The sequence below is a fragment of the Cydia pomonella genome, chromosome 5 (genome assembly GCF_033807575.1).
Source record: "Cydia pomonella isolate Wapato2018A chromosome 5, ilCydPomo1, whole genome shotgun sequence".
In the NCBI taxonomy this organism is placed as follows: domain Eukaryota; kingdom Metazoa; phylum Arthropoda; class Insecta; order Lepidoptera; family Tortricidae; genus Cydia; species Cydia pomonella.
This window is the reverse complement of record NC_084707.1, coordinates 15,213,837-15,238,653: the sequence shown is the minus strand read 5'-3', so window position 1 is coordinate 15,238,653 and position 24,817 is coordinate 15,213,837. Positions and strand designations below refer to the sequence as shown.

The window sequence follows — 24,817 nt, the reverse complement described above, 5'->3', positions numbered from 1 at the left end:
CATCACACAAATAAATGCCCTTACCGGGATTCGAACCCAGGACCATCGGCTTCATAGGCAAGGTCACTACCCACTAGGCCAGACCAGTCGCCAAATTATGCGGTGCGGACGCAGAAAACTATAACAGACTGGTGTCACGGGCTTACCGGACTGCGACCTTGTTCCGGTCCGAGGCTTGTTCGATCGTGTAGAAGATGATGCAGCACTAAGTAAAAGTTAAAACGTGATATGCAGACCGGATCTAAGTCACGGTCCGGTACGCCCGTCTGCTATAGCTTAAAACTGTATCCGGCTAAAAAAGATTGATAAACAAATCTCCAATTTAATTTATAATCATATTGGCAATTTGATTGTACACTCTGAAGAGTTTTACGTTTAAGCTTTTTATGTTATAATTTTTGGTTATCTGTGCACGGTTGTGCCTCAGCTTGACAGTTGACAGTGTTGACAGTTCACTACTAGAAAAGCTTATACTAGATTTATTTTAGAGGCATAACAAAATTGAATTGAGTCTTGACAATATAGTTTTAAGAATGATATCTAATTTTGATAAACTTTGTGTGGATTTGGAAAAACAGGAATTAGAAGTAAGATTGAATTCAAGTCTAAGCGAATACATTTTTGGTGAAAGATAACCTAGCTCTACTCTTTATTAATTATAAGGATTAGTTAAGTTTAACGCTTTATTATCATTTCAGGCTCCCACTGGAGTGGCTTCACCTTCTACTTATGCTCAGCTGTTAGTCATTTATTTGTATCAAAATGATCTGTAAGTAAAGTTGGAATGTTTATTCTAAAAGTTTTTCATGTTTTGTTTTTTCTTAATGAAAACTGTGTTCATCTTAGTATGTAAGTATATCTTTATAGCAGTAGACAACCTACAATAATTCTACTAATTCTATGATTGGAACATCCCATATTTAATTTTTTATTTATTTCGGCTACTAACCTTTATGCTAGTTAGTAGCGGTGGCACATTAAAATGATTTGTAGACAAGTGGAGCTAATTTAGATTTCCTAGTCCTCGTGAGCAGTATGTAAAGTGCTAAACAGTCTGAAAATTTGAAGCTCACTGCTTATTAGTACTCTATTTCAACACCCTTATTCATAAAACACACCTTCATTAGTTAATATATATTGTATCTCTTTACAAATACATAAGTTTAATTGACAGATTAAGTCAAACAATAGCTAATTGAGGCTTGTAGCGCATTTATGAATAGCACCATTACTCTTCAATGTAAGGTACCAACTTTAGTAGTAATTTGTTATAGCACCTGGAGATTTGGATACCTCATGACTCTCAAACTGAGAGCTGTAATTATAATGTATATATTTTATAAATAAATAAATAAATGTTTGAGGACAATCTTACACAGATTCACCTAGCCCCAAACTGACCTACTAAGGTGACAATATACATTATACATAAGCAGTGTGTAATTTTGGCTTGATTGCGGTCATGTGTGGTTTATATGTTTAATTGATAGCTGTTACTATTTTAGAGGTTTGACAAAAACAGCAAAGGTTTTTTTTATAATTATTCTCAGAGTTATTGTGATTTGCGAGAAAAACCCATAGAAACCATAAATATGCAATATCTTTTTTCAGGTACATTATATGCAAATAAATAAAATATGATCTCAAAAAAGAAGTTTGTTGCCATAACACTGCATAAAAAACACAGTACATTAAGACACAATTAAAGTTTTTACCAAATAGGAAAAATATTTTTTTGTGGCAAAGTGCCTTAATGGTCGCATTTTATGTTTTAATGGACTGAATTAACACATAACATAGCTGAATATTAAATTCTAGCTCATAAAAATGAAGGGGTGACGAGATATGAATTTTTAAAAATATTGTTTAGGATTGTCGCTAATTTTTCTATGGCAATTTAATTATCATGTTCAATCATATTCATTGATTTTGCTTATAAATAACATCGTTAATTTTAGTTTATTATATTACAATTCTTTTGATTTTTAATAGGCATTATTATGTTTGAGTCTTAAAAAATTGTGCTACGCAAAAGCTGTGCTATGTTGGGTCATATCTTCGATGAAGGACATTGCGTGGTATTGGGAAGGTGTACTGCCCGAACTGCTTTATCAGAATCAAATCGAAAGACCTTTGCCAATATTTTATGACTCAAAGAATTGCTTCTTGACAACTTACTCTAGTGGCATTGTAATGCGGTTTGGAAATAGATTCTATGAAATTTCAGATATTTTGTAACAATTTGGCTACCAAATACGTCAAAAAATATGGCTGATAAAATATGACTGTCACAGTTCATAAAATACTAATACATGAAGCGAAAATCATAGAATATATTTCCTTACCCATTGAAATGCTCTCAGAACAAGCCGGTGAATCAAGGAACAATTTTTGTCGTTATGATCGAGAGCACCATACACGCAAATTAGACCGTAAAACCACTGTCCTTGACTTGTTTCACCGAGCCTTAGAATCTTCTGACCCTCTTTTGTCGAAACGAAAACATTTTGCCATTTCAGAAAAAGTTCTACAACTTTTAAAACCCACAAAATATAACGTACTTATCCATGACGACGCGTCACGTCAAAAATATTCTGATGATACTTGTAGTGAATTTTAACGGGCTACTGACGATAATGAAGATAACAAGATCTTATTATTATTATTATTATTTTTTTTTTTTTACATTATTACACAAATTGACTAAGTCCCACAGTAAGCTCAATAAGGCTTGTGTTGAGGGTACTTAGACAACGATATATATAATATATAAATATTTATAAATACTTAAATACATAGAAAACACCCATGACTCAGGAACAAATATCCATGCTCATCACACGAATAAATGCCCTTACCAGGATTTGAACCCGGGACCATCAGCTTCGTAGGCAGGGTCACTACCCACTAGGCCAACCGGTCGTCAAAATTTATCATCTGAAGAATTGTATTGTGATAATTGATGATGATTCATCATTAAGCTAAATTTCATCTAAATCGGTTCAGCCTTTCTTGTGTGATCGAGCAACAAACATCGAAACATACAAGCTTTCACATTTACCTATAATCTCAATAGGATTTATTATTGTGGTTAGTTTAGGACAACCCTATTTCCATATATTTTTTTTAAATACTTAGAAATGCTATATCTCTCTACCCCCTTCTATTGTCGTGTGTAATTTTTAGGACATAATAAACACAATATTGTTGTTTATTATGCCCTTCATATTTATAATAAATAATAAAATGCGACCGACACAAGGTTAAATTAAAAATCAATAAAAACTGAAAATAAGAAAATCTTAAATGATTATTATAATACTACACATTTTATATTTATTTTATACAAATAGATAATTCAATGTTACGTTACATAAGATACTAACAAAAATAGAAACCATTGGAGAAATATATTGGAGAAAAAAAAAATACAGAAATCCAAAAATTTATTATTGGATTTTTTATCTATTGTTTGCCATATCAAGCTCTTTCGAATAAACACAAAATTACACACTGTGATATGATTTATTGATCCTGAATGCTATCTCTCAAGTTGGAAGGACTATTGAAAAGCAACAAGGATTCAGTATAAGTTATATTTTAGCCTTACTAGACCTTACATTAAGTAGTCAAACCAGGTGTGGTGACTTGAACTTGGTGAAACTTAATATAAATGAAATACTAATTAGTATGAAATAATGATATTTATTATGCATGTTCATTTAATTCCAGATGTAATGCAAAATTTTTGTGGAAAAGAATTCCACAAAGCATCACAAGTAGTAATCCTGAGATAACTGCTATTTGGGCGGTTGGACAGAAACTGTGGAAGAAGGATCTTGCCGGAACATACCAAGCTCTAGCTAGTTACAATTGGACTGAACCTGTAGCTAATATTATAAGAGCACTGGAAGGTACTATTGCTCATTAACATATTTATTTTTTAATTATACCCTAGATGTTTGACATAGGAATGTAAAACAAATATGTGGCTTACCACAGGTACCTTATGTTGGCCCTTCACTATTATTAATGACGTTCCAATAATAATGCATCTATGTGAGGTGAGTGCCAGCTGCCATAAGTTACCATTACAAAAGAATGATTAGGACCAGAGGGCCTACCGCGAACCACGTTTGACGTGTTACCTCTCTGTCGCACTTGTAAATTCGTACGTAAGTGTGACAGGGAGGCAACATGTCGAACGTGGTTCGCGGTAAGCCCTCAGAACCTACTGCATACTAAGCATTTATTCATTCTTTTAAAATTATGGCTTCAGGCCAATGGGACTATTTCGCCAGTATCAAGGTTAATACCTTAAATGCAACAATTATTTTAAGGGTAGTACAAGACAGTGTATGGTGATTTTATTAGCTCTTTTAAAGCGATAGCTGGACTTTACAAGTAGCATGTGGACTACCGGCCGTTGACTCCAAAATGGTGGTTATACGCGACTATAATTCTCCAATAACTGCACACTACCACATTAGTTTACTGTATAATAAGCTGACGATATTACATTTTAAACAATATTAATGAGCAAAAAACAAAGGAATTAATCACGATACATGACTATCAAGATGGCACTCGAACCAGAAGTTGCATACTAACCAAATTTGACTGAAAACTGTTCTTATGGTCCAAACCCATACATGGTGGTCCTATTGATAGCGTTTAAAGTCCTCTATCAACACTTTGTATTTGTAAATTTAACTTTCTAAATATTTATTTAAATATAAACCCAGAAGCAAGGGAAACAAGTGAAGTATTGCAAAATATTGTAACTTAGTGGCAAAAGCAGAAACTAGATTGTCAACTCAACTATGAACTATAAACGCACTTACAACTCCTCTGGTGGTGGACACCCGTTCATGGGCGTCGGTAATCGCTTACCATCAGGCGATCCATCTGCTCGTTTGCCTCCTATGTAATAAAATAAAAATTGCATTGCACCTTTTATGGCATTTTGCGCTACATGTTATACATTGTATTGTCAACATGTTTTTTTCATCCGTGTTTGTTTTGTCATAAACAAATGTATTTTCTTTCTTTCTTTCACTTCTTTTGTCTTTGGTTATACCAGTAAGTAACTACTACTATACGAGTAAATACATAAAGGTGGTTGTTGCCCTTCCAGAGCGAGTCCGCGAGCGAGCATTCAACCTAATCGGGCGCTCCTACAACTCCATATCCCTCGACACCGTGGTGTCCATGACCGGGCTGAGCCGCGACGCGGTGCTGCGCGCCTGCGCCGAGCGCAAGTGGACGCTGCGCGAGGACGGCGTCACAGTCGACCCCACGCCTCCCGCCCAGCCGGCCCCGCTTCACACCTCCAGCGAAGACCAACTCTTCAAACTCACCGAGTTTGTATCGTTCTTAGAAAATTAAGTAAGTGCTTTTATATCTTAAGTTCAGTGAGATGAAAACTTAATATTGGTATATTTAAATAAGTTTCGTAATAAATTATATCATAAATGCAAAAGTTTTTTCCCCTATAGACCTCTAGCAAAACCGTGGGTATATTTTTTTTCGAGCTATGGTCTTATAGAATTTGCTAAGTGCTGAAGAACATGCTTCTGATAGCTTAGCTTAGCACTGCATAACTAAGAACCAGCAAAGAGGTGAGAGTTTCAGTGAGATTTCTGACGTTGTTAACATGTAATTCATTTATTGTATATGTCACATTTATATCATCATCTTCTCTTTTCATTATCCTGGCCTGCGACGGTTCAATAGAGCCTGCGGTCCGCTTTTCAACTAATCCCAAAAATTGGCGTAGGCACTACTTTTTACGAAAGCGACTGCCATCTGACCTTCCAGCCTAGAGGGTAACCAGACCCATCAATAGGGATTAGTCCAGTTTCCTCACGATATTTTCCTTCACCGAAAAGCAACTGGTAAATATCAAATACATATAATATTTTATACATAAGTTCCGAAAAACCAACGCTTCTTTTTCGTCACATTCATATATTTGCTGATAAAGATGGAATATAGCGTTTGGTATTACCAAACAGGTTTCATATTATGAAGTATTTATTCATATATAAATATGTTGGGAACACAAGATCTAAAGTCAAGGATATTCCTATGAGGATATAAAAAGCCCATAATATAACAAATTGCATTTGATTTATTTTACAATCATTTAAACATGTCCTAAAAAGTACATACAAAAGTATAAAGTTTAGTGGCAGTGTATAATTATTTAAAACTATCCTAAGACTTTATTCTACATGCTAACGTGTCGACATAAATATTCTATGTAGCGACTTTCCTGTTCCATAAGAAATTCTTTTTCAAATATCACTAGCAGTACAATGCTTACAAAAATGAGTTTTAATTTTAACTTAACAAGTAAAAGTATCCTATTAATGAGTATCTACATTTGTTTAATCTAGCCGGTGACACTATAGTTTTGGCAACTCGTTAGGATTTGTGAGGGACCTCACTAGCCCGGTCATTGATATCTCCCCTGGAAGGAGACCTGGTTTTGCCTCGGCTGCAGCCTCATGGAGTTGCTCTCGTCCTCGTCGCCGAGCGTCGTCTCGTAGCCTCTGTTCACTTGCCCGCCGTTGGGCTCGGCAAATACGTCTTTTACCGAAATGTTAGCGGTCGATGTGCGATGACGTGGTACCACAAGGTTGTTGTTCATCTGAAGAAATAGCAGCCTAATTAACGATAATCTTATAAAATGGTATTGCGTTTTCTCCTCCAAGTTCTTGAAGCTTAAGTTTTATTTTTGAATTTGCAACCTTATATAAGTTAAAATAAAATTTTGGGAAAAAGCCTTTATAACGGCCTCTGGGCCTCAGGAGGTTTAACTATATACCACATTAAAGTTGTTTTCATTTCAAATATTTTAAATAATTATATTTTTACCATTCCAGTTACTCCGTATTCGTTGTTAGCTCCGAGAGTTTGCATTTGTGATTTTCTTCGCTCCGCCATCACGGAATTCCGCCTTGTTTCTAGAGCCTTCAGCGTCTCTCTTCTTAGGGTCATCTTACGGTTAAGTACCGGCGTCCCTGAAATTTAACAGTAGGCAGATTGCACAAGGAGAACATTGAACAACATATTATAACCGAAGCAATTTATAAATCCCAGCTGGCAAACAAGGACAGATATACGTGGAGGTATTCATGATCTAGTTATACCCTCTCATTATCACTTCCATTGCGAGGAAATAATAAATGTAAAGATAAATATTTTGTCGTATTGTAATAGCATTGAATTACGCCTTGGTCTTGGTAGTTGGTACGTTGTGTACAACCTCGTTCTGTGAAAATATTGCCGACTTTATTCATTGTGTATTTATTCAACATACTGCGCCAGCTGGAGGCCTACGAGATGGTTTACGACTTGATATAGATTCGCAATAAACTGCTCGTCAAGACCTGGATATATGTGAATTAGGAACTTAGGTTACCTGGTCCATCATTAGCGTTCATATTAAAGAAGCGTTTCTTGAACGCCACATCAAGTGTGCCGATGTTCCTCTTCTTCTGTCTCGCCTTCTCCAAGTTATGAATGGTCTTTCTTCTACCCACGTTGTGTGGTCCAGAGCCCGAGTCGTTGTCGTAGTCGTCATCCAATCCATTTAGCTTTTGTAAGTCTTTTACTATTGCTATTGCATTTTTATCCAGTAATGCATCTTGAGATAAATCTTCCGCCTAGAATATAAAATATTTCTTCAAACATCACATGATGAATAGATGAGACCAGCACAAAATATGTGCATTGACTAACTGGTTGATGATGTATTCATTTGTTAATCGAGTTAAATTACGTACCTTTTTCGTGCAGAACCAATTCAGTTCAGTGGATGCCAAGATATGCGAAAGGGTTCCAAAACGATGGAACAACATGGCAGTGAACTGGATGAACAAAATCAACGCAAAGAAGAATACGAACACCAGACCGATCGGTTCCAGTTGCAAATATTCTTTTGAAATTAAAACCTGGAAACATTTTAAAATTGTTAATACACGAAAGCGTGTTATTAAAATATATTAAAATTAAAACGAATCATTATTTATTAGGTGTGTTCGAAATTGAGAAAGTTGTAGTTTTTGTTACTGACATGTGCAAATTAATAGGAAACTTGAAATACACTAACAACATCAAAAACAACGATGGTTATCTGTTAATACGTGTGCAATGAGAAAAATGCATTCATAAGTTTTTGACGTCATTTATGTTATCATGTGTAAAATTAAACATAAATGATATTGCCTCGTCAGAACCAATCTATATTTAGGACAAGTTTAATAAAGAAGTCAAGCAATATAATTATAAATTTAAAACCCCGAAAAGAGGTAATTCTCTAAATAGATTTTATTTCGTGGGTTAAGATGACTACATTTTACTGTCCTAAAATAATCAATTGGCTCCACGAGTTAAGGTAGAAAAAGTTCGTTATATTATAACACTTATAACTTAGGAGTTAACTGCATTAAAGAAGTTGCCTTTCCATTGTACCTATTTAGATAGAGAACATTATCCTGTTACACAAATCACCACGTCGTCCGAGGTGTAAAGTATGTACAAGGAATAGTAGTGACCCGGTCACCGTGTTTAATAAGAAGATACCTCCACCCTAATAACCAAAGACAAAATCGATCCTCCAAGTTGGATAACGTGAAAATTGCAGGGATAGTTGTGGATAGTGACATTTTAACCAGGAATAAGTTCTACGGAATTATCAAATAAACGGATCTAGGGTACCATCAGTAACGTAACTAACTTCGTTGTGAAACGCTACCGTTAAAAGAAGGATCAGAAATATTGATCAATTGTAACCTAATCCTTTTACTGGGATTTGCGTTGATTAGGGAAATAATTGGGATTCGGATATTAATTAGAATGCGTGTGAACCCATTAGAGTGTCGCCAAAGAAGTTTAGTCCTCCGTGTGTTGGGGTTCCATGCTGGTGTGCCAAACCAGGACAGACCGGTTAGAAGAAAATCGTTAGACTCGTGAGACACAATTTTCGATAATTCTGGCTATACCTCGCCTGTCTCCTCGATGTACGTAATATTTGTCTTAATTCCCAAAGGCCAATCCACGTGGAGTTGATCTTTGTTGAGTTGTAACAGAAATACTATCAATATGAATAACGCGTTAAACATAACGAATGCAAAAACTGACTTATTACGAAGCTCTATCAAATCAGCAGCAATTCTAGCCTGTAAAAGTACATAAAAACAGTTATTTAGTCAAATTTTGCGTCAGCCTTCAAGGGTGATTCAAGGGAATGACTTAAAGTTATAACCAGGGGCTTTCTAGGTTGGAAAATTTGTACAAAACCACCATACGTCATAGTCTCGAGTCATCGTTGAAGGCCGATCGCTGGATAGGGAAGTCACTTTACCTCTTGCGTAACCTCATCATATGTAATGTTAGTTTTTACTCCGAGCGGCCATTTGAAATGAAGATTGTCCTTATTCAGTTGCAATAAGAACACAATGAGGACAAAGAGGGCATTGACCATAAAGAATGAAAACACAGACGAGTCTCTCAATTCTTTAAGGTCTCTGGATATACGGTCCTAGAATTAGGGGAAGATTAACATGAAAACATAATGTTCGTAGCATTTTTACCTGTAAGGAAACTGATTAGTCTTATGTTCTATACAAAAAAGTACGAATCAAAAATGTTTTTGGAGCCTGGTTCGTAGGTATTACTGTAATTTATTGTAGCTGAATCTCAATATTTTGAAGATTTTATAAAGGACTTCAAAAGGCATTTAGTTATATCTGCCCGAGTATCCGGCTGTCCCATATAAACGTGTGGTTCGTCGTATTTTGACAATGACTGTTATTGTAAGTATATTTCGTGTTTTATCATAAAATAAAGAAAACACAATACGCGTTTGTATGAGACATTCTGTAAAAAATTTTTGGGGGATGCCTCTTAAATATTTTATGTTGAAATGAACGTAGATACGGGTTCAAATGTTACGGGTATATGTCCAATGTATTATTATACATATGCCCATGAAAATTACGAAATACATTGGTTGTTTCAATATGATTTCGTTTTATATTTCATATGGGTATTTTAAACTAATGTCAACTGTATGACATATTTTACCTGTTCTTCCTTATTAGCATCAATGGGGTAGAGATATTTGTCAATGAGATCCTTCCAGAACTGCAACTCTCCCTGACTCAAAAAGTCAACTTCACCCTTTTTCAGTTCTTGGTCTTCTATCCAATAGGGATTGATGAGGTCATCTCTTTGTTCCTAAACAAATAATACAAATTAGAGGAATACAAATTTATACTTTGGTATTTTCCTACCTTTTACCAAGAGCAGTTCTATATCTAACCTTTTTCGTTTAGACAGGTCAAAGTCTACAAATTGGCAATCTGGTTTTTTTAAATAACCAGAGATAAAGAACAGAAGTATAAAATAAGTTTTTGGCAAAAATTTCATTTTTGGTACAAGCTTTTATCGCTGACTGTACTTTTCTTTCCACAAGTAACTAATACTCATCGAGACAATTCTAAAAACCCCAAACACAATTAAGTTACGTTGTTTTATCACAGAGTTCATGTTCAAGTTTATCATCAGATCATCTCGATGGTACCATAATATTGCATTGACTTGCATATGTATGCAAATTTTCAGCTTCATCGGAAACCGCGAAGTGGGTCAAATTTAACTTGCGAGATTTGATTACAAACAGACAACGGTCAGGTGAAAGTAAATAAAAGCTTGTAATGAGGAAGACTTCGAAACTTATGGGGTTTTTCAAAAAAGGAGTGTACAGGTTTTTAAAGGGTCGGCAACGCGCATGTAACACCTCTGGAGTTGCAGGCGTCCATAGGCTACGGTGACTGCTTACCATCAGGCGGGCCGTATGCTTGTTTGCCACCGACGTGGTATATAAAAAAAAAGGTTATACCCTCGGCACGGTAGACAAGGTGTCGGTATCGGAATCCGAGTTGTGTTCGTCCTCTGGGTCCTCTGCCAACGCATCTAACCCGTGATCGCCATTCGTACTACCTCTGTGTCCGATCGATAGCTTACGTCCTCTACTTAGTCCATGTGGATCAACTGCCCTGAAATTTTAATGTTATTCTTTAGTACCAAATTTTGAATAACTAGTATACAGTATATTTTTTTAAATAAGAATGTAATCCACCTTTCTACAGTTTCCAATTTTTTCTCTAACTTCTCGAGCGTCGAAGCAATATGCAAGAGCTGAACTTTCTCTTCATTGCCTTTAGGATGCGTGCAGAGCAAGCACTTGAAAAGCCCAGCGAATGAAAATTCAATAGATCCCTCTTCTTCGTTGCTGTTTACTCCTTGTAAAAATCCTAAGAGGGATTTCTGTTTGACTTTCTTCTTAGCTTCTTCGGCTTCTTTCTTCTCCTGCTCGATTTCCTAAAAAGTTCATAATCGCATTAGCCACCTTGGTATAGCAGTTAAATTGCTTGGATACCTAAGTTAACCAACATGGACTTACTTTCTTTGTTTTCTTAGTCTGCACTTCTCGAGTACCCCATGATACAACGTTCAAGTTTATAATCGAATACAGAATCAAAAGCAAGTACATAGACGGGATAGATAATAAATAGATAATTCCGGGCACGATACACCAAAACTCTTGGGGATGCAAGCACGCCGCTATGAAGAACGAACTCGACAGCGCTATCAAGAAAATGGCCGAAGGTGATCCTATGCCGTCCTCGCCTAACTGGAGCGCGGTACCGACGATTACAGCCATCATTATCATAGCGTACGCTGTTGATAGAATTTGAGCAACCAGTAACTGAAACAAGCACAAATTACATATAAATATTTCAAATACTGCTGTTTTGTTTTCACTCAACAAATCGGACTGATTGATTTCTATACCAATGTCCTCTAGTGAGCTCTTGAGACTGCTTTTCTAGCGTTTTACAATTATTTTTATAGTGTATTGTTATATGATATTCTAGAAACTTTCATTGTGGCATCTTCAACAACCTTCTTTAGCAGTGTAGTTATGGTTTGATTGATCTCATGTTATCTAATGTCGTACTTGTGAAGTCCTAGTGTATTTGCTTATCTTACCTGAATTTCGGATTTCATCGTGAAGCAGACAAACATGAATAGCAATATCGGGTACAAGTTGTACTCGAAGGAGGTCCAATTGTCGATTCGGAAAGCAGCCACGAAGGCACCCACCAACATAAGGAATATAGTACCGGGACCCAGGATCGTACCGCCCATCAACATCATCTGAAATTAATTGAAAGTTATATTAGTCTTAACTCCTAATAACTTACTTTCTAGGTACGGTAACAAACTTCAATTGTTGACCCATCTACGGTTCAAGCTAATTTGGTTGTCAATACCAACGTTATGACATCTCCAATGTAAAATAAACCCTAGATGACTCAACAATTAAAGTCCCTGACTGGACAGCAAATGTTTTATTGTTTTTCCCTTTTCTCTCGTAGAAAATTCCTAGTTCCATTCTAAAGCATCAGGGAGTTCTCTCAATAATCGGAAATACAAAGTAAATTTAATGTTTAAATTCATTACGTACCTGGTAAGCGATATAAGGAGTCGAAATGTTGTCATTGATCTTGATGGTGTGCTTATAGTCGACGAGCAGGTCCATAATGTTGGCGATAGTGGAGGGCACCCAGCGACGACGCTGGTTGTAGAACTCGCTGAAACCTTCGGGGCAATGTGTGTACGCGTCCGATGCGGCTGAGTATTCTACACGGTATCCGCGCTGGAGCAGCAAGGTGCATAACCAACGATCCTCTCCTGTAATGGAAGAGAAGTTGGAGTTGTTTTCTAAGTCCTGGACTTGGGCAATGGGTATACTCTATAGAAATTTGCTGCCATTTTGTGATAATTTTGAAGTGATAAAAAATTTGGGGAGGCCTTAGACGTACCATTATTTTATCGTCTGTCTGTCGTCGAAATCTATAAATTCCCTATATTTTATTTATCTAGTATTTGATAGGCAATTAAATGCAAGCGAATTCTGGTAATGGAACCGGTCAAAATGTCCTGCGTGCGTAGACAACGTCCCAATCGTTAACGCTCCATAGCGTAGCGTAGTCAAAACTCTCTATCACTCTTCCATATTAGTGCGACAGTGACAGTTGCGTTTCGTTCGCTACGGAGCGTTAACGATTGGCATGTTGCCTACGCGGGCTGACCCCTAAGCGACTCTATGCATAAGCAATTTTTGGCAATTAGACTAGTTCAGTTTTGTTAAGAACTAAGATTAAACATAACGTGTATTTGGTAAATTGAAATACCTTGATCGTATTGTACGTAATGCCTAGCCTCATCTGATCGCAGAGTGTATTTCTTCATAACGTTGTCGTCCATGAGAGCCTTCCCTCTGAAGAGGGAGAAGCAGCCGGGGCTACAGAGTACGCATCCGATCATGTGTTCCGTCGCCTTCTGCAGCCAATGGCCGATGGCGTACTCGAACATCTGATACCACACCATGGGGCCTGAAATATAAAACTTTGGGTTTAGTTACTTAAACCGAACATCCAAAAATAGTTTTTTTTTTATCTAAAACTGTAAAAAGCCTACATGCCGCTAGTATTTCTGGGCTAAAATCTACAATAAGTAGAAGATATATTATGGGTCACCAAAACTAACACAACTTGAGGAACAAACTAGAACTATTATACAAAGGTAAAGAAAAGGCGGTCTTGCTGCCACCAAGCGATACATTACCGTTACAGACAAAAAAAATCAGGACACTGGATTTTGTTTCGGTTCTCCGCAATTTGCGTTTGAAAATGTATAGTTCGTGTCATCCACGATGATGCGCAGATTTGTCAAATCTAACCTTTAATAACATGACAATACAAGTCAAGGCGCGCGTCGTCGTCAATGACACTATCTATAGATGTGGTAATAAAAGAGCAAGCAAACAGACATAATTCGTTACCTGTCCCAACTGGGTGAATACGTCCGCAAGCAGCTCCAAGATTCTTATTCTTCTTCATCAAATCGATAAGCAGTCTGACAGCATGAGGCTGGAAGTCTATGTCTCCGTCCAAAGTCAGAAGATACGTGTTTTCAGCCATAACGTCCTTTCGGTCCACGGATATCGGCAACTCCATTAGACGGTGACCAAGAAGGTAGTACATGTACATCACCTAAAGAATTATTAATCATATTTGTATCAACATCATCAACAACAACAAGGTGAATGTTAGAATTTTTAAGTGATCGATGAGGGGATATTTGAGACTAGAAAAAATGGCATGAATTTAGGAAGTTACAGGAGCATATTAATGACAATGCGTTATTAAAAAGTTTGGTAATAAGTGGAATATAAATAGTTGCTTAATGACTGGATGTTGTGGTTAAATGTCTCTATTTAATAAATTACCTGGCCCAAGCCACAAATGTCCACAGTACAAACGAGTCTAATGCTGTTATGCTGCCCAAAAGCACGGATCTCATACACGTGACACGTGACTAACCTATTAGCAATATTAATTTTGAGTACCTGAGACCAACGTTTCCTATGACGAATCTTCGCCTTGTCCTTAAGATGGCAAATCATTTTTGTCTTTCCTGGCAGCACCCACGTCAACCGTCCGCCATACGGGGCCGGGTACTTCTTCGGTGCTCGGATTCGAATGTTGGTTTGATGTACTTCGGAAGCAGCTTCGTCAATTGTATCGACGAGAAGTTTCACGAATCGATTCACTTGGGAATCGTCATCACTGTGATCGGAAATTTCGAAAGCGTCGTCCAAGAAAATGTGAGCTGTAAATCAGAGATAGTTTATTTAATATGGCATCGCTTTATGAGCTTTTTAGGACGTTACAGTACCTAGTAAATTTTTGCCAAGCTGGTACATAGCTGGTATGTCAACATACAAATTAACTCACTTTCAAATTCGTAGTAATCTGGATCCACAACCCGGAGGTACTTCTGAGCGACTCGCCTTGCACACTGATCTTCATCCAACCTGAGGATCGACTTCAAGAACTCCATCATTTCGTCTTTCGTTTCATGCCACATAGTAGCGCACGCGTATATTCGGGTAATTTGATCTGAAGACTTGATCGTTTTTGGTGAAGCACCAGTATTGTCTGACTGTACTGAGATGGTTTCGTAGTATTCGTCGCCCTTTTCTTTCTCGATTTCGGCAAGATCCTAGATTTCATTTAAAAAAAAAAGTTAGTTATTTTACCTTCCAAGAGTAATCAGATAGTTTATTTAAAAGTTTTACGTTTATTTTCTGCCCTCCGGGCGGAAAGCGTCCACTTTGCTCCCGCTGCGCTAAACGAAGTTGCCGCTTTCCGCCTCCGTCGAGCAGAAAAATAGTATGCGCACCACGGGAGGAAACGTAGGATATTCCATCCCGCAATTTCCTACTTTTCCTCCCTTGGGACACAAATAACTATAGTTTCACTGAGATTAGTATTTTATACACTATAAAATTGGTTGGCAAAGAGAAACTATTGTGTTTTGACTAAATACTTATTTTATTTATTACTTTACCTCAGTCTTTACATCTTTTTGGTCATCCCTCTTTCTGTTCAGCGCCATGCTTTGATCAATAAGCAGTCCATTATACATTGGTAAGACAAACAATTTCTCCGTAGATGCCAAACGCTCTGCTTTCGGAGTCCAAATATGTATCGTTATCCAAGTTTGCGACAGAAGCCATAGTAACCACACCCAGGCCATTTGGCGGGAAATAAAATCGCTTAAGGTGTAAACTGTAAATATTTGTATAAGTTATTATTATTAGCGGTCAAAAAAGCTTACTCGTATAAGTACTGAGTCCAAAAAAGCTTATAGTAAGGTTACCTGGTGGGCTTTCAAAAAACAGGTAATCAGGTATGGTCCCGTGGAAGAAACAGTTGTCCCCATTTCTTATTCCACAAGCAGCGATCAAGAAGTTCACTACCAGCGGGATGACTAGATTGATAGGGAACGCATAACTGAAGCCTTGAATGAGGATTTTACATGCAAACTTTCCGAAAATGTAACAGAAGTAAGCAGCAAACATTTGTATAAGCAGAACGTAGAAGGCAGACTTGTAAACTGCTGCAACCTCTACTGAGTCTCCGGTCAGTGTGGCATTTACTAGATCAGGGATCATCGTGCCACCTGTTTGAATTTGTATCTGAAATGAAACGAGTATTATTAAGTTACGAGTACGTCCCATATTTAAGTACCTATACAAGATGCTTGAGAGGAAACGGAAAGATTTTAACAGTATATTCCGGATCGTATTTAGAGACAAACATTTCATAAAAATCGCCTTGTTTCAGGGTTAATACTTATATTCTTTGGTTAATACCGATTAAACAAAGATCTTTTGTTTATCGTGTTTCAGTGCATAGCGCCTTTTTGAAGGCGATTATTATAATTTAATCGAATGGCATAACAAAAATCACAAGTAAATCGAAAATATATCAGGTATGCCACAAGTTTGTTTGTTTGTTGTTTGGTTTTCAGCCATTGAGCTACGTCAGTAGTAAGTGAGAACAGGTCATCGGGGCTTCCAGGATAGGCTCTGAGGGGGCACTCCTGTACCACGTGTTGGACAGTTTGAGATTCAGCGCCACAATCGCATCTGGCGAGTCGATCCATCCACAAAGATGTTTAAAATGTGCGGTACGGCCGAACCCTGTCCGCAATCTGTTAAGCTTGCACCATTCATGTCGCGGGAGGCTGAACCCCTTCACTTTCACGCCGGGTGAGATTAGACTACTAAGAGATAGGGCTGTCTTTGACTGCCAGTCAGAAGTCCATTTTTCTTTAAGACTGAGTCCGGATTCTATTAGGGCCTTAGCCAGCTTACAAGGTGGGTGACGTGATTTGAGTCGATGGTGATAACTGGGGTTAAGGAACTCTTGGCGCCCGGGGAGGTCCACTCTAGTTATAAGTTTCTGGGTTTCCCTTAGTGCCTCTTCCCTTCTCAGTCTGGGAGGTGCAATGTTACGCCAGTAAGTTGGTGTGGGAAGAATGGTGCCTGAAATGCATCTCATAGACTTATTGAGTTCCACATCGACTCGGTCCGTATACACACTTTCCAGCCACACCGGTGAGCAGTAATCAGCAGTAGAGTAAACAAGGGCCAGGGCTGAGGTGCGCAGGCAGTCTGCGTTTGCTCCCCACGAAGTACCAGCAAGTTTACGCGTGAAGGCGATGAGTCCTTATTGACAGATTTCAAAGTGAGAGGGAACACTTTGAATATACTAGTTTTTACGAACAAAAATACCTACGAAACAATTTTTTTTTTGGTGGAATTGACTTAAATTTGTATAACATTTCTTCCGTTTCCTCGCGGGCACCTTGTATAACAATGTAAAACTCTATTTAGTTAGACACAGCCGCAGAACCTTAGTTCTTATACCTATGCGTAGAACACCTACGATGGTGTCGATGGTAAGTTGAATTTATAGGTATATGTGGTTTGCCGATGTTGGTTAATCATCTAAATAGAGCCTCGATATACAGTTTCCCTTGTTTTACCTCTTCAACTACGATGTTATGTGGTCCAAATCCATCGTTGAACAGTTGGAAGAACATCGCCGGATCGTCGCCTTCCATCCATATGCTGAACAGAATACACATCAGAAACAGCATTATCTTCCATATGGACATGAACCGGTAAGTATAATATCTTGAATGGTTTAATTCTTCTTTTAGTCTGCCTAAACTTTTGATTATACCTGAAAGAAAATATTAAAATAAGCTTTTTGTAGAAAGTGTAGTAATTCTTTTGCGTTACGTACACAAGTTTGAGTATCTTACCAATGGGGCTCTGTCTGGTTACGTAGTTCTCCCACCATCCCAACGAAATGCACAACGACGCGATCGGTATCAGCCATAACACGGGCTTATTTTCCAATAAAGGCCACACAATAAACCCGGTGACTTGTGCTACAATAGCGACCATGTCGACGATAACTTTCATGAACCGCTTCGAGTCTCGCGAATTTCTTGAGAGTAGGCCCAGTATCGCTGGGATAATGCAGAGACAATTGGTTATCATAGCGCCTTTGACAACGTCGAGCTCTGGAAGTATCTTAAAGAATAACAATCCCAGACCTATTGTGTGGAGTGACTCTGCAATAAACACCTGTAAAAGAAAGCAAACAGTGTTTTAAAGGTCTTCTTGTCTACATTAATAACGATAAACGCGCTAAACTTAACGAAGATGGCGGAGTAATCGTTCCAAATGAAACATTTCATTAGATATGCTGTATCCAAAGAAACTCAAATCATTGACTATAGACTTCTGTCACTTTTGGTTCCAATTGGAACCAGTATAATCTGTGGGTTTTTAACCTCATTGATCATATTGCAGTAGTCGCCCTTATGGACACAGCCAATGTTGTGGTACCTAAGAAGGAAGGACTTGACTTTATTTTTAGCTATCACGGTCGCGTATTCCGCCTTGTCGAACTTACCACAATGAACTGTGCACTCGTCGGTCGTTTCGAAGACTTGAAGAAACATATCCTCACGGCGCGGATGACTGTTCCTATTTCTGGGATAGCGAACGCCGCAAGGAGCGCCCACATCCATGCTACTCGCTCTTCGTCCGGAAGGCTTACTATAAATTGCTTGTCTCTACCTGGAAAATTACGTAGGGTGATGTTTTAATATAGTTACTAGCAACATTAACAAAGATAGGCTAGGTTCTGATATACTACTGATCAAATATATGATCAAAGCAGAGGTAGCATAATGCTAGTAGCTAATCTGAGAATCGAATCCTCTCGCTTGTCGGTCTAACCAAGCTCTAAGAAATTTTTCGCAGAAACTTACCTAAATTTCTATTACAATAAGCAAGCCGCCTGTCTTTCCTCAACTGTGACGTCATGAACAGCACCGTCCCCTTGGCGATGACCCCAGAGCCAAGCACCACCACGAACGTGACGGCGTAAGCTAATATCTTGAGTAGCCGCACTGTGAACTCGAGACATTTCTGGCTCTCCATGGAGCCACTGTCCTGCTTCGGCGGGAATTCTCGGAACGCGTCCCATCCTTTCGTTTCGTGCACCGTTCTTTGACTGAAATTTGAGAAAGTTGTTTTTGAATTATTTATTCAATTATACAAAACAAATATAAACAATTAGTATCCTCAAAATGTTTGGCGTGGTATAGTGGTATAGCAAGTTTATTTTGCAGTAGGTACTAAAATCGAACAACGATAATACTCTGATAGAAGGTCATCTGTATTGTTTAAGGGTAGGTAAGTAACCCTTACCTTATACTTTACGAGTATAAATAGCTACGATACGAAATATTGGCTACACTCGGATTACCTGCCAGTCGGCGAATGCCATCGACGCAAACGCAAGAAAAACAACTTTCACACGCGCTACGGTGACGAGAGTCATGAGAGAGAAACCTGTGTAATTCGAATCGGTACCGCAACTTCCTTCCGATTATGTGTAGTCTACAGTCGTCTTCTACATTGTCGCGCAATGTTCAATTGTTCTTGTTAATTAACCTCTTGTTCAAGCGATTAGGCGCGTGCTAACTTGAAATGCGATCGCATTTTTCTCTTTAAATCCACATTTCTAATCATACTGATAATAAGAAAAAGTTGATTGATAATGGTAAACTATTGATGTTATTCGGTTATAGTATTAAGTCAGGAATGAAAATAAACGTTTTTATTTTCAGTATACATTTCTTTTAGCTGCAAAAGTACATCTGCATACCCACTTAATGAATGGAAGTCATTCATCAATAACTACGATATTTTACTTAGTTTAGTTTAGTTTATTTATTAACCATAATGTAACATGATCATTACATGGTAAGTCAGTATTTCACAATATTCTACACTATGAATTTACTATACGAAGTAAATACGCTTAATAATATTAAAAATCTATTTACAATTTGCTTCAATTAAAATATTATGTAATGATAAATATTCAGTAATCGAATAGAAGGCATGGTTTTGAAAAAAAGTGTTGACCGTGTTTTTGAATACATTATAAGGTAAATCTGTGACATTTGTGGGCAGTTTATTAAATTATTAATATTATTATTTAACAAAAAAATACAATATTTTAAGTACCTTATTCTAATTTTTCGCCAAACTGTGAAACTGTACTGTGTGCTTTATTTTTATGAAAATTCCCTGTTTTTGACACTTTTTTAATCTAAGTGGTGGAAGTATTAGTTTGCTACTGTTCCTTGTATTATAAATTATAATATAATGCTATAATATACGACGGCCGGTCTGGCTAAGTGGGTAGTGACCCTGCCTACGAAGCCGACGGTCCCGGGTTCAAATCCTGGTAAGGGAATTTATTCGTGTGATGAGCATGGATATTTGTTACTGAGTCATGGGTGTTTTCTATGTATTTAAGTATTTATAAATATTTATATTAATATAATTATATATCGTTGTCTAAGTACCCTCAACACAAGCCTTATTATTGAGCTTACTGTGGGACTTAGTCAATTTGTGTAATAATGTCCTATAATATTTATTTATTATTTATTTATTTATATATTACTACTCTATTAATATCTTAAGAAAATATCTAATATTTTTTATTATTTTTTTAATAACAAGTACAAATCAAAGTATAAATCATTTAGTGTGGATTTACCGGTATTACCGTGTTCATACAGACGCTATTAATATTCTTATACCTATTTAAATAATTTCCTAATGTATGTAATGATCACGACAAGTGGGACAGAAATTCATCATGTGCGTTCCGTTGTTTTCTGTTAAATACAGTCTATTACCAGAACTGCTACTAAACACGAATATAAAAACAAAATTGAATGAGAGTAAGCATTATGCAGTTATGTTATCTTAATTTCCGTAAACGGGACAAGCGTGTTTCTCAGCGACTTTATTCTTGCTTAGAAAACCGGCACAATGTTGTGGTTTCGACACTGGGCGGTTCGGTACCTTAGTTGTGACAGTACACGGGGGCTTTACGTAAGGTAATAGCTAGTTGGTCGGCGGTAACCCAATTAGCCATTACAACGGTCGCAGTGCATGCCTTGTGATCTACCATTGACGAACAACGGACCGTACAAACGATTATAAATCAACACAATATTATTTTCAACATATCCTATTTTATAGAATGATCAGTTAGTGCAATTACATTCCGTTAGGAAATTATTTAGTAATAGTACATTATGATACAAGTATGCTAAGTTGGTCATTACATACTAGGTGATATTGTACGCGCGAGCTGCAAGCTAGCGCGCAATAAGAAAGCCGATGTGTGTAATGACCAATGCACACGCGTTTCATACGACGTTTTTCAACACACTTGCGAGAAAAAAATAAAACTTATAAATTAGATTTTATTTGTGAAAACAGTAAAAGTACAATTTTCAAAACGGTGGCTTACAGTTTTAAAATCGAATAATTGCACCAAAGCGTGCTGGGCTTGTAGGCACTTATTCGCCAGTTCATTGAAGTAAGCTACCAACACGTTTTCCAAGAAAGACTGGGCGTTTTTGCTCATTTTCCATTGAATAAAAGTTTCATATGCCGCCAATTATTTTTCACCTGATTTTGATGGTAAAAGGTATTACTGGCAGCGTCAATTTTATGTGTTCTTTATTTTCAATGCTTAAAAATGACATTTTCGTCATTAAATAAACTAAAAACATGCAAAACTATTCCAATTTTATGACAAATGCCGAAAATAGCTGGCGCGTTATTTTATTTTTTTACGCCTCGCGCATGGCAAAGGTACGAACGAAATCGCCAAACAGCCAATTAAAAAATGTAAAAAAGCTAATATTTTCGTATTTCTTTTCGACGGATGGAGATCAAATCGATAAAATGTTATGGTTAAGTCGTTAATGTAATTTAATAGATAATTTAATCTACAAATTATGTTTGGTCTGATAAAACCTCTTTGAACTAACATTTGAAACCTAATAATTGGTTTAAAAAAATGTTTTACACGACCAAATTAAGAAGGCTCCGTTCCCATGCATATTATTAGCAATCAGTAACCTTCTTAATTCAGTCGAATAATATAATGAAAAAGCACGAGTGTTATAATATACTGAAAAAGCACGCGTGTTTAATATCTAGGATTATGAGTAAAACATCGGTGGAATAAAAACGTCATTTGAGCAAGTGTGTTGAAAACACAATTACATACATGTATTGCATATAGAGATTACGCTTATACAAATATAACATTGAAACCATCTCCCTGAAAACTGACCTGGATCAAACTATTCACTGATCTTAAAGAAGTCAAGTAGACAGTACCTTTAATTCATACTTAATATTAATATATAGGTATGTAGTTCGTTTTTAACAACAATTTATATTTTATCCCAGTAGAAATATGTCAAAAATGTGCCCATTCATTATTTTTACACACTTTTATATAGCTTCACTCTGTATAGACCTATACATATTTGTATAGTGCTTAAAAAATATTGTAACTAAAACTTGAACCACTTCCGGGTATCTGATTCAGTTGAAATTTGAAGTACTAAGTACTCTAATTCCGATGAAAATATAATAATATGCTAATATAGAGTTAATCTGATAGCGTAAGAAACTCCTCGGTGGAAAAACACAAACAAAACGAGTTTAAGCTCATTAGAAAGGTCTCGAGAAAAACTCGATGGACATTCAAATAAGAAGAATAGCAATAAAAATGTGAGACGTTGTTTGTTGTTTGTTTGTATACATACCTACTTATTATTTGAAAATATGAATTAGTTGTTATTCATTGATAGTTTTGATTTGCTACGATACAGTGATTATTGGGTACTTTCATGGTGTCACCACCACCGTGTGCCAGCACCGAGTTGTGCACCTAGCGAATGAAATTAGAAAGTTGTGCATTGATTGATTACATTTAAGTGATACGTAACGCCTTCCATCAAACGTGTGCAGACATTAAGACAGGTATTGTTTTGTAATTCTTACATGCTGTGTAATTAGTAAAATTAAAATACGTAATATCCGTAACCTGGTACCTGTATATGCTACAATAATGTAAAGTCCCATTGCTGTACAACGAATTGTTATTATTTGGCGCGTAAATTTCTTCCTGGTCGTCCTTCTCGTAGTAACTTTTCCGATCATGATCGCTCATTATGAGAAAACACAACTATCACTAGATATATTTATTACACTTAGAGACACATCACTGAAGAGAAAACGAAATTTGCAAAATAGTTAACAAGGGCCACTCGGGAGCCTATGACGGTACGTGTCCTGCCAGTACGAATATTGTTCAATAACTCATTGTTATGTGTGATTGAGGACAGCAAACGGTGCGATCGCAATACCGACTGCTTGACCAGCGTACGACCACCACACCGAATGGTGATTCGCCATCGTTCATGAGTGGACAAAATATTAATATCGTCTTACGACAAAAACAATTTATTTCCGTTTGTATTGGCACGATACATTAAGAGAGTTGTTAGTAGGTATGTGCAGTCATGTTTTTTAATTCTAATACCTAGTACAGGCATTAAACATCCTAATTAATTGTGTCTTCTTCACAGTCGGGTCTTCATTTCATTACGAACCATAACAATTTTAAACATTTTTAATACCTCCTTCTGGGGTATACGAGTAACTAGCAATAATCCAGTGCCTTAGATATTTTACCTGATAAATAGTCCCTTGGGTGTATAATGTATATAAATCCTGCGCGAAATTATTGACACTTAAGGGAGTTTCTAATGTTTTTTGTAGCTTATGATATATATTAACAGCAACGGCTGTAAGCAATATAGTATACCATATTTACTTCAAAGTTCACTGTGTTCGAGATATTTGGCATCAAAGTTGAACCATTTTAGGCCAAAAAACTGGTTTACTGGCCATAACTTTTGTGTTAATTAGTTTAAAATTAAAATCTCTGACCAGTTTGTAGAGACGTCGAAGACGAACCCAAATGTGTAGATTACGTACATGTAAAATCCTTCACAGCAATCTAGAAACGAAAAAAGTTATTTTACAACATTTATAAAAAAATAAGTGTTAATTTCTTTTGAAATCCGGTAGACCAGAATGGAGATAAAATGAAGAACCGATAGCCGTTTGTCTTATAATTCTATCTATAGTGCAAATGTAAAAAAATAAAAAATAGTCAAAAATCGATGAAAACCGCGGGGAGCCCGTTAAAGAAACGCACCTTTGACGCTGTCTTAGTTACCACTTTCCAGAAATTGCTTAGAAATTGTGCCCTTTGAAAACTAATTAATGAATTATTAACCGACTTTAAAATTTCTCAATTGTTGTCTTGGTTGTATAGTCAAGGTATCAATCATTTATTTTATTTTATTTTGTTACCTCAGATCAGAACTTCGTAATTTCTAAACCACTTTAGAATTGGTTTTTTATGTATTTGAAAGTATATACTTATAAATTGGTCCCATTTTTGTCAAAGTCCAGCTTTGATGATGGGATCCACGACTCAAGAGAAGTTAGGTTTTTAAGCAATAATTTTGCCAAAGTCGAGTTCTGTTTATGGGCTTCATGGGGAAGTAAGGGAACTCCTCAAATATTAGAAGCATACTTATAACGACTTTTTATTTTACTAAAAACCAAGCATTTGCATAATCAGTGCTATTTCGTGGGATGGAACTACTGGTAAAGACCAGAATAGGACTCTTACACAACAAGTATTTTACGTCTTGGACTAATTGTACCTAATTGTTTAGATATGCACTCTGGTCGTAAATAATTTTAATGGCATTTCAAATTGTTTTGTGAAGTCGGTTTTTTATATAAAAAGATTATTTTGTCCCCATACGATGATAACGAAGCATTGTGCAGTAAGTTCTTCGTTCTGCAGCAGTGGCTACGGTACGTGAAATT

General features: G+C 36.8%; 2 protein-coding genes across 4 annotated transcripts in view; one reads left to right on the top strand and one right to left on the bottom strand.

Moving 5' to 3' along the window:
- The first annotated feature begins 434 nt into the window (after positions 1-434).
- Positions 435-5,482, top strand: LOC133517822 (COP9 signalosome complex subunit 8). Its single transcript, XM_061851258.1, has 4 exons — positions 435-587; positions 699-769; positions 3,733-3,914; positions 5,138-5,482. The coding sequence occupies exons 1-4, from the start codon at positions 534-536 to the stop codon at positions 5,386-5,388; spliced, it is 558 nt and encodes a 185-aa protein (XP_061707242.1). The 5' UTR covers positions 435-533; the 3' UTR covers positions 5,389-5,482.
- A 631-nt stretch (positions 5,483-6,113) lies between these two features.
- LOC133517819 (chitin synthase chs-2) overlaps positions 6,114-24,817 on the bottom strand; it is a 39,547-nt gene continuing 20,843 nt past the window's right edge. Inside the window, exons 3-23 of one of the 3 annotated variants that reach the window (XM_061851251.1) lie at positions 18,784-19,028; positions 18,423-18,589; positions 17,764-18,091; positions 17,482-17,681; positions 15,808-16,126; positions 15,496-15,716; positions 14,880-15,147; positions 14,492-14,754; positions 13,925-14,135; positions 13,275-13,475; positions 12,545-12,771; positions 12,067-12,234; positions 11,477-11,782; positions 11,153-11,394; positions 10,913-11,069; positions 10,096-10,248; positions 9,374-9,550; positions 7,794-7,961; positions 7,430-7,673; positions 6,883-7,028; positions 6,114-6,655 (exon numbers count right to left, since the gene is read on the bottom strand). In XM_061851251.1, the coding sequence (XP_061707235.1) occupies positions 6,461-6,655; positions 6,883-7,028; positions 7,430-7,673; positions 7,794-7,961; positions 9,374-9,550; positions 10,096-10,248; positions 10,913-11,069; positions 11,153-11,394; positions 11,477-11,782; positions 12,067-12,234; positions 12,545-12,771; positions 13,275-13,475; positions 13,925-14,135; positions 14,492-14,754; positions 14,880-15,147; positions 15,496-15,716; positions 15,808-16,126; positions 17,482-17,681; positions 17,764-18,091; positions 18,423-18,589; positions 18,784-19,028 (4,606 nt within the window). In that variant the 3' untranslated portion in view covers positions 6,114-6,460. Of the gene's footprint in view, positions 6,656-6,882; positions 7,029-7,429; positions 7,674-7,793; positions 7,962-9,011; positions 9,189-9,211; positions 9,551-10,095; positions 10,249-10,912; positions 11,070-11,152; positions 11,395-11,476; positions 11,783-12,066; positions 12,235-12,544; positions 12,772-13,274; positions 13,476-13,924; positions 14,136-14,491; positions 14,755-14,879; positions 15,148-15,495; positions 15,717-15,807; positions 16,127-17,481; positions 17,682-17,763; positions 18,092-18,422; positions 18,590-18,783; positions 19,029-24,817 lie in introns of those variants that run through there. The other 2 variants (XM_061851252.1, XM_061851253.1) reach the window with 2 other exon arrangements.

Bases quoted from the DNA above. Each gene is read 5' to 3' on its own strand.
- LOC133517822 (XM_061851258.1), top strand. From the start codon at position 534: ATGATATCTAATTTTGATAAACTTTGTGTGGATTTGGAAAAACAGGAA. The intron at 588-698 runs GTAAGATTGAAT...TTATCATTTCAG, and splicing joins TGGAAAAACAGGAATTAGAA to GCTCCCACTGGAGTGGCTTC. The intron at 770-3,732 runs GTAAGTAAAGTT...ATTTAATTCCAG, and splicing joins TATTTGTATCAAAATGATCT to ATGTAATGCAAAATTTTTGT.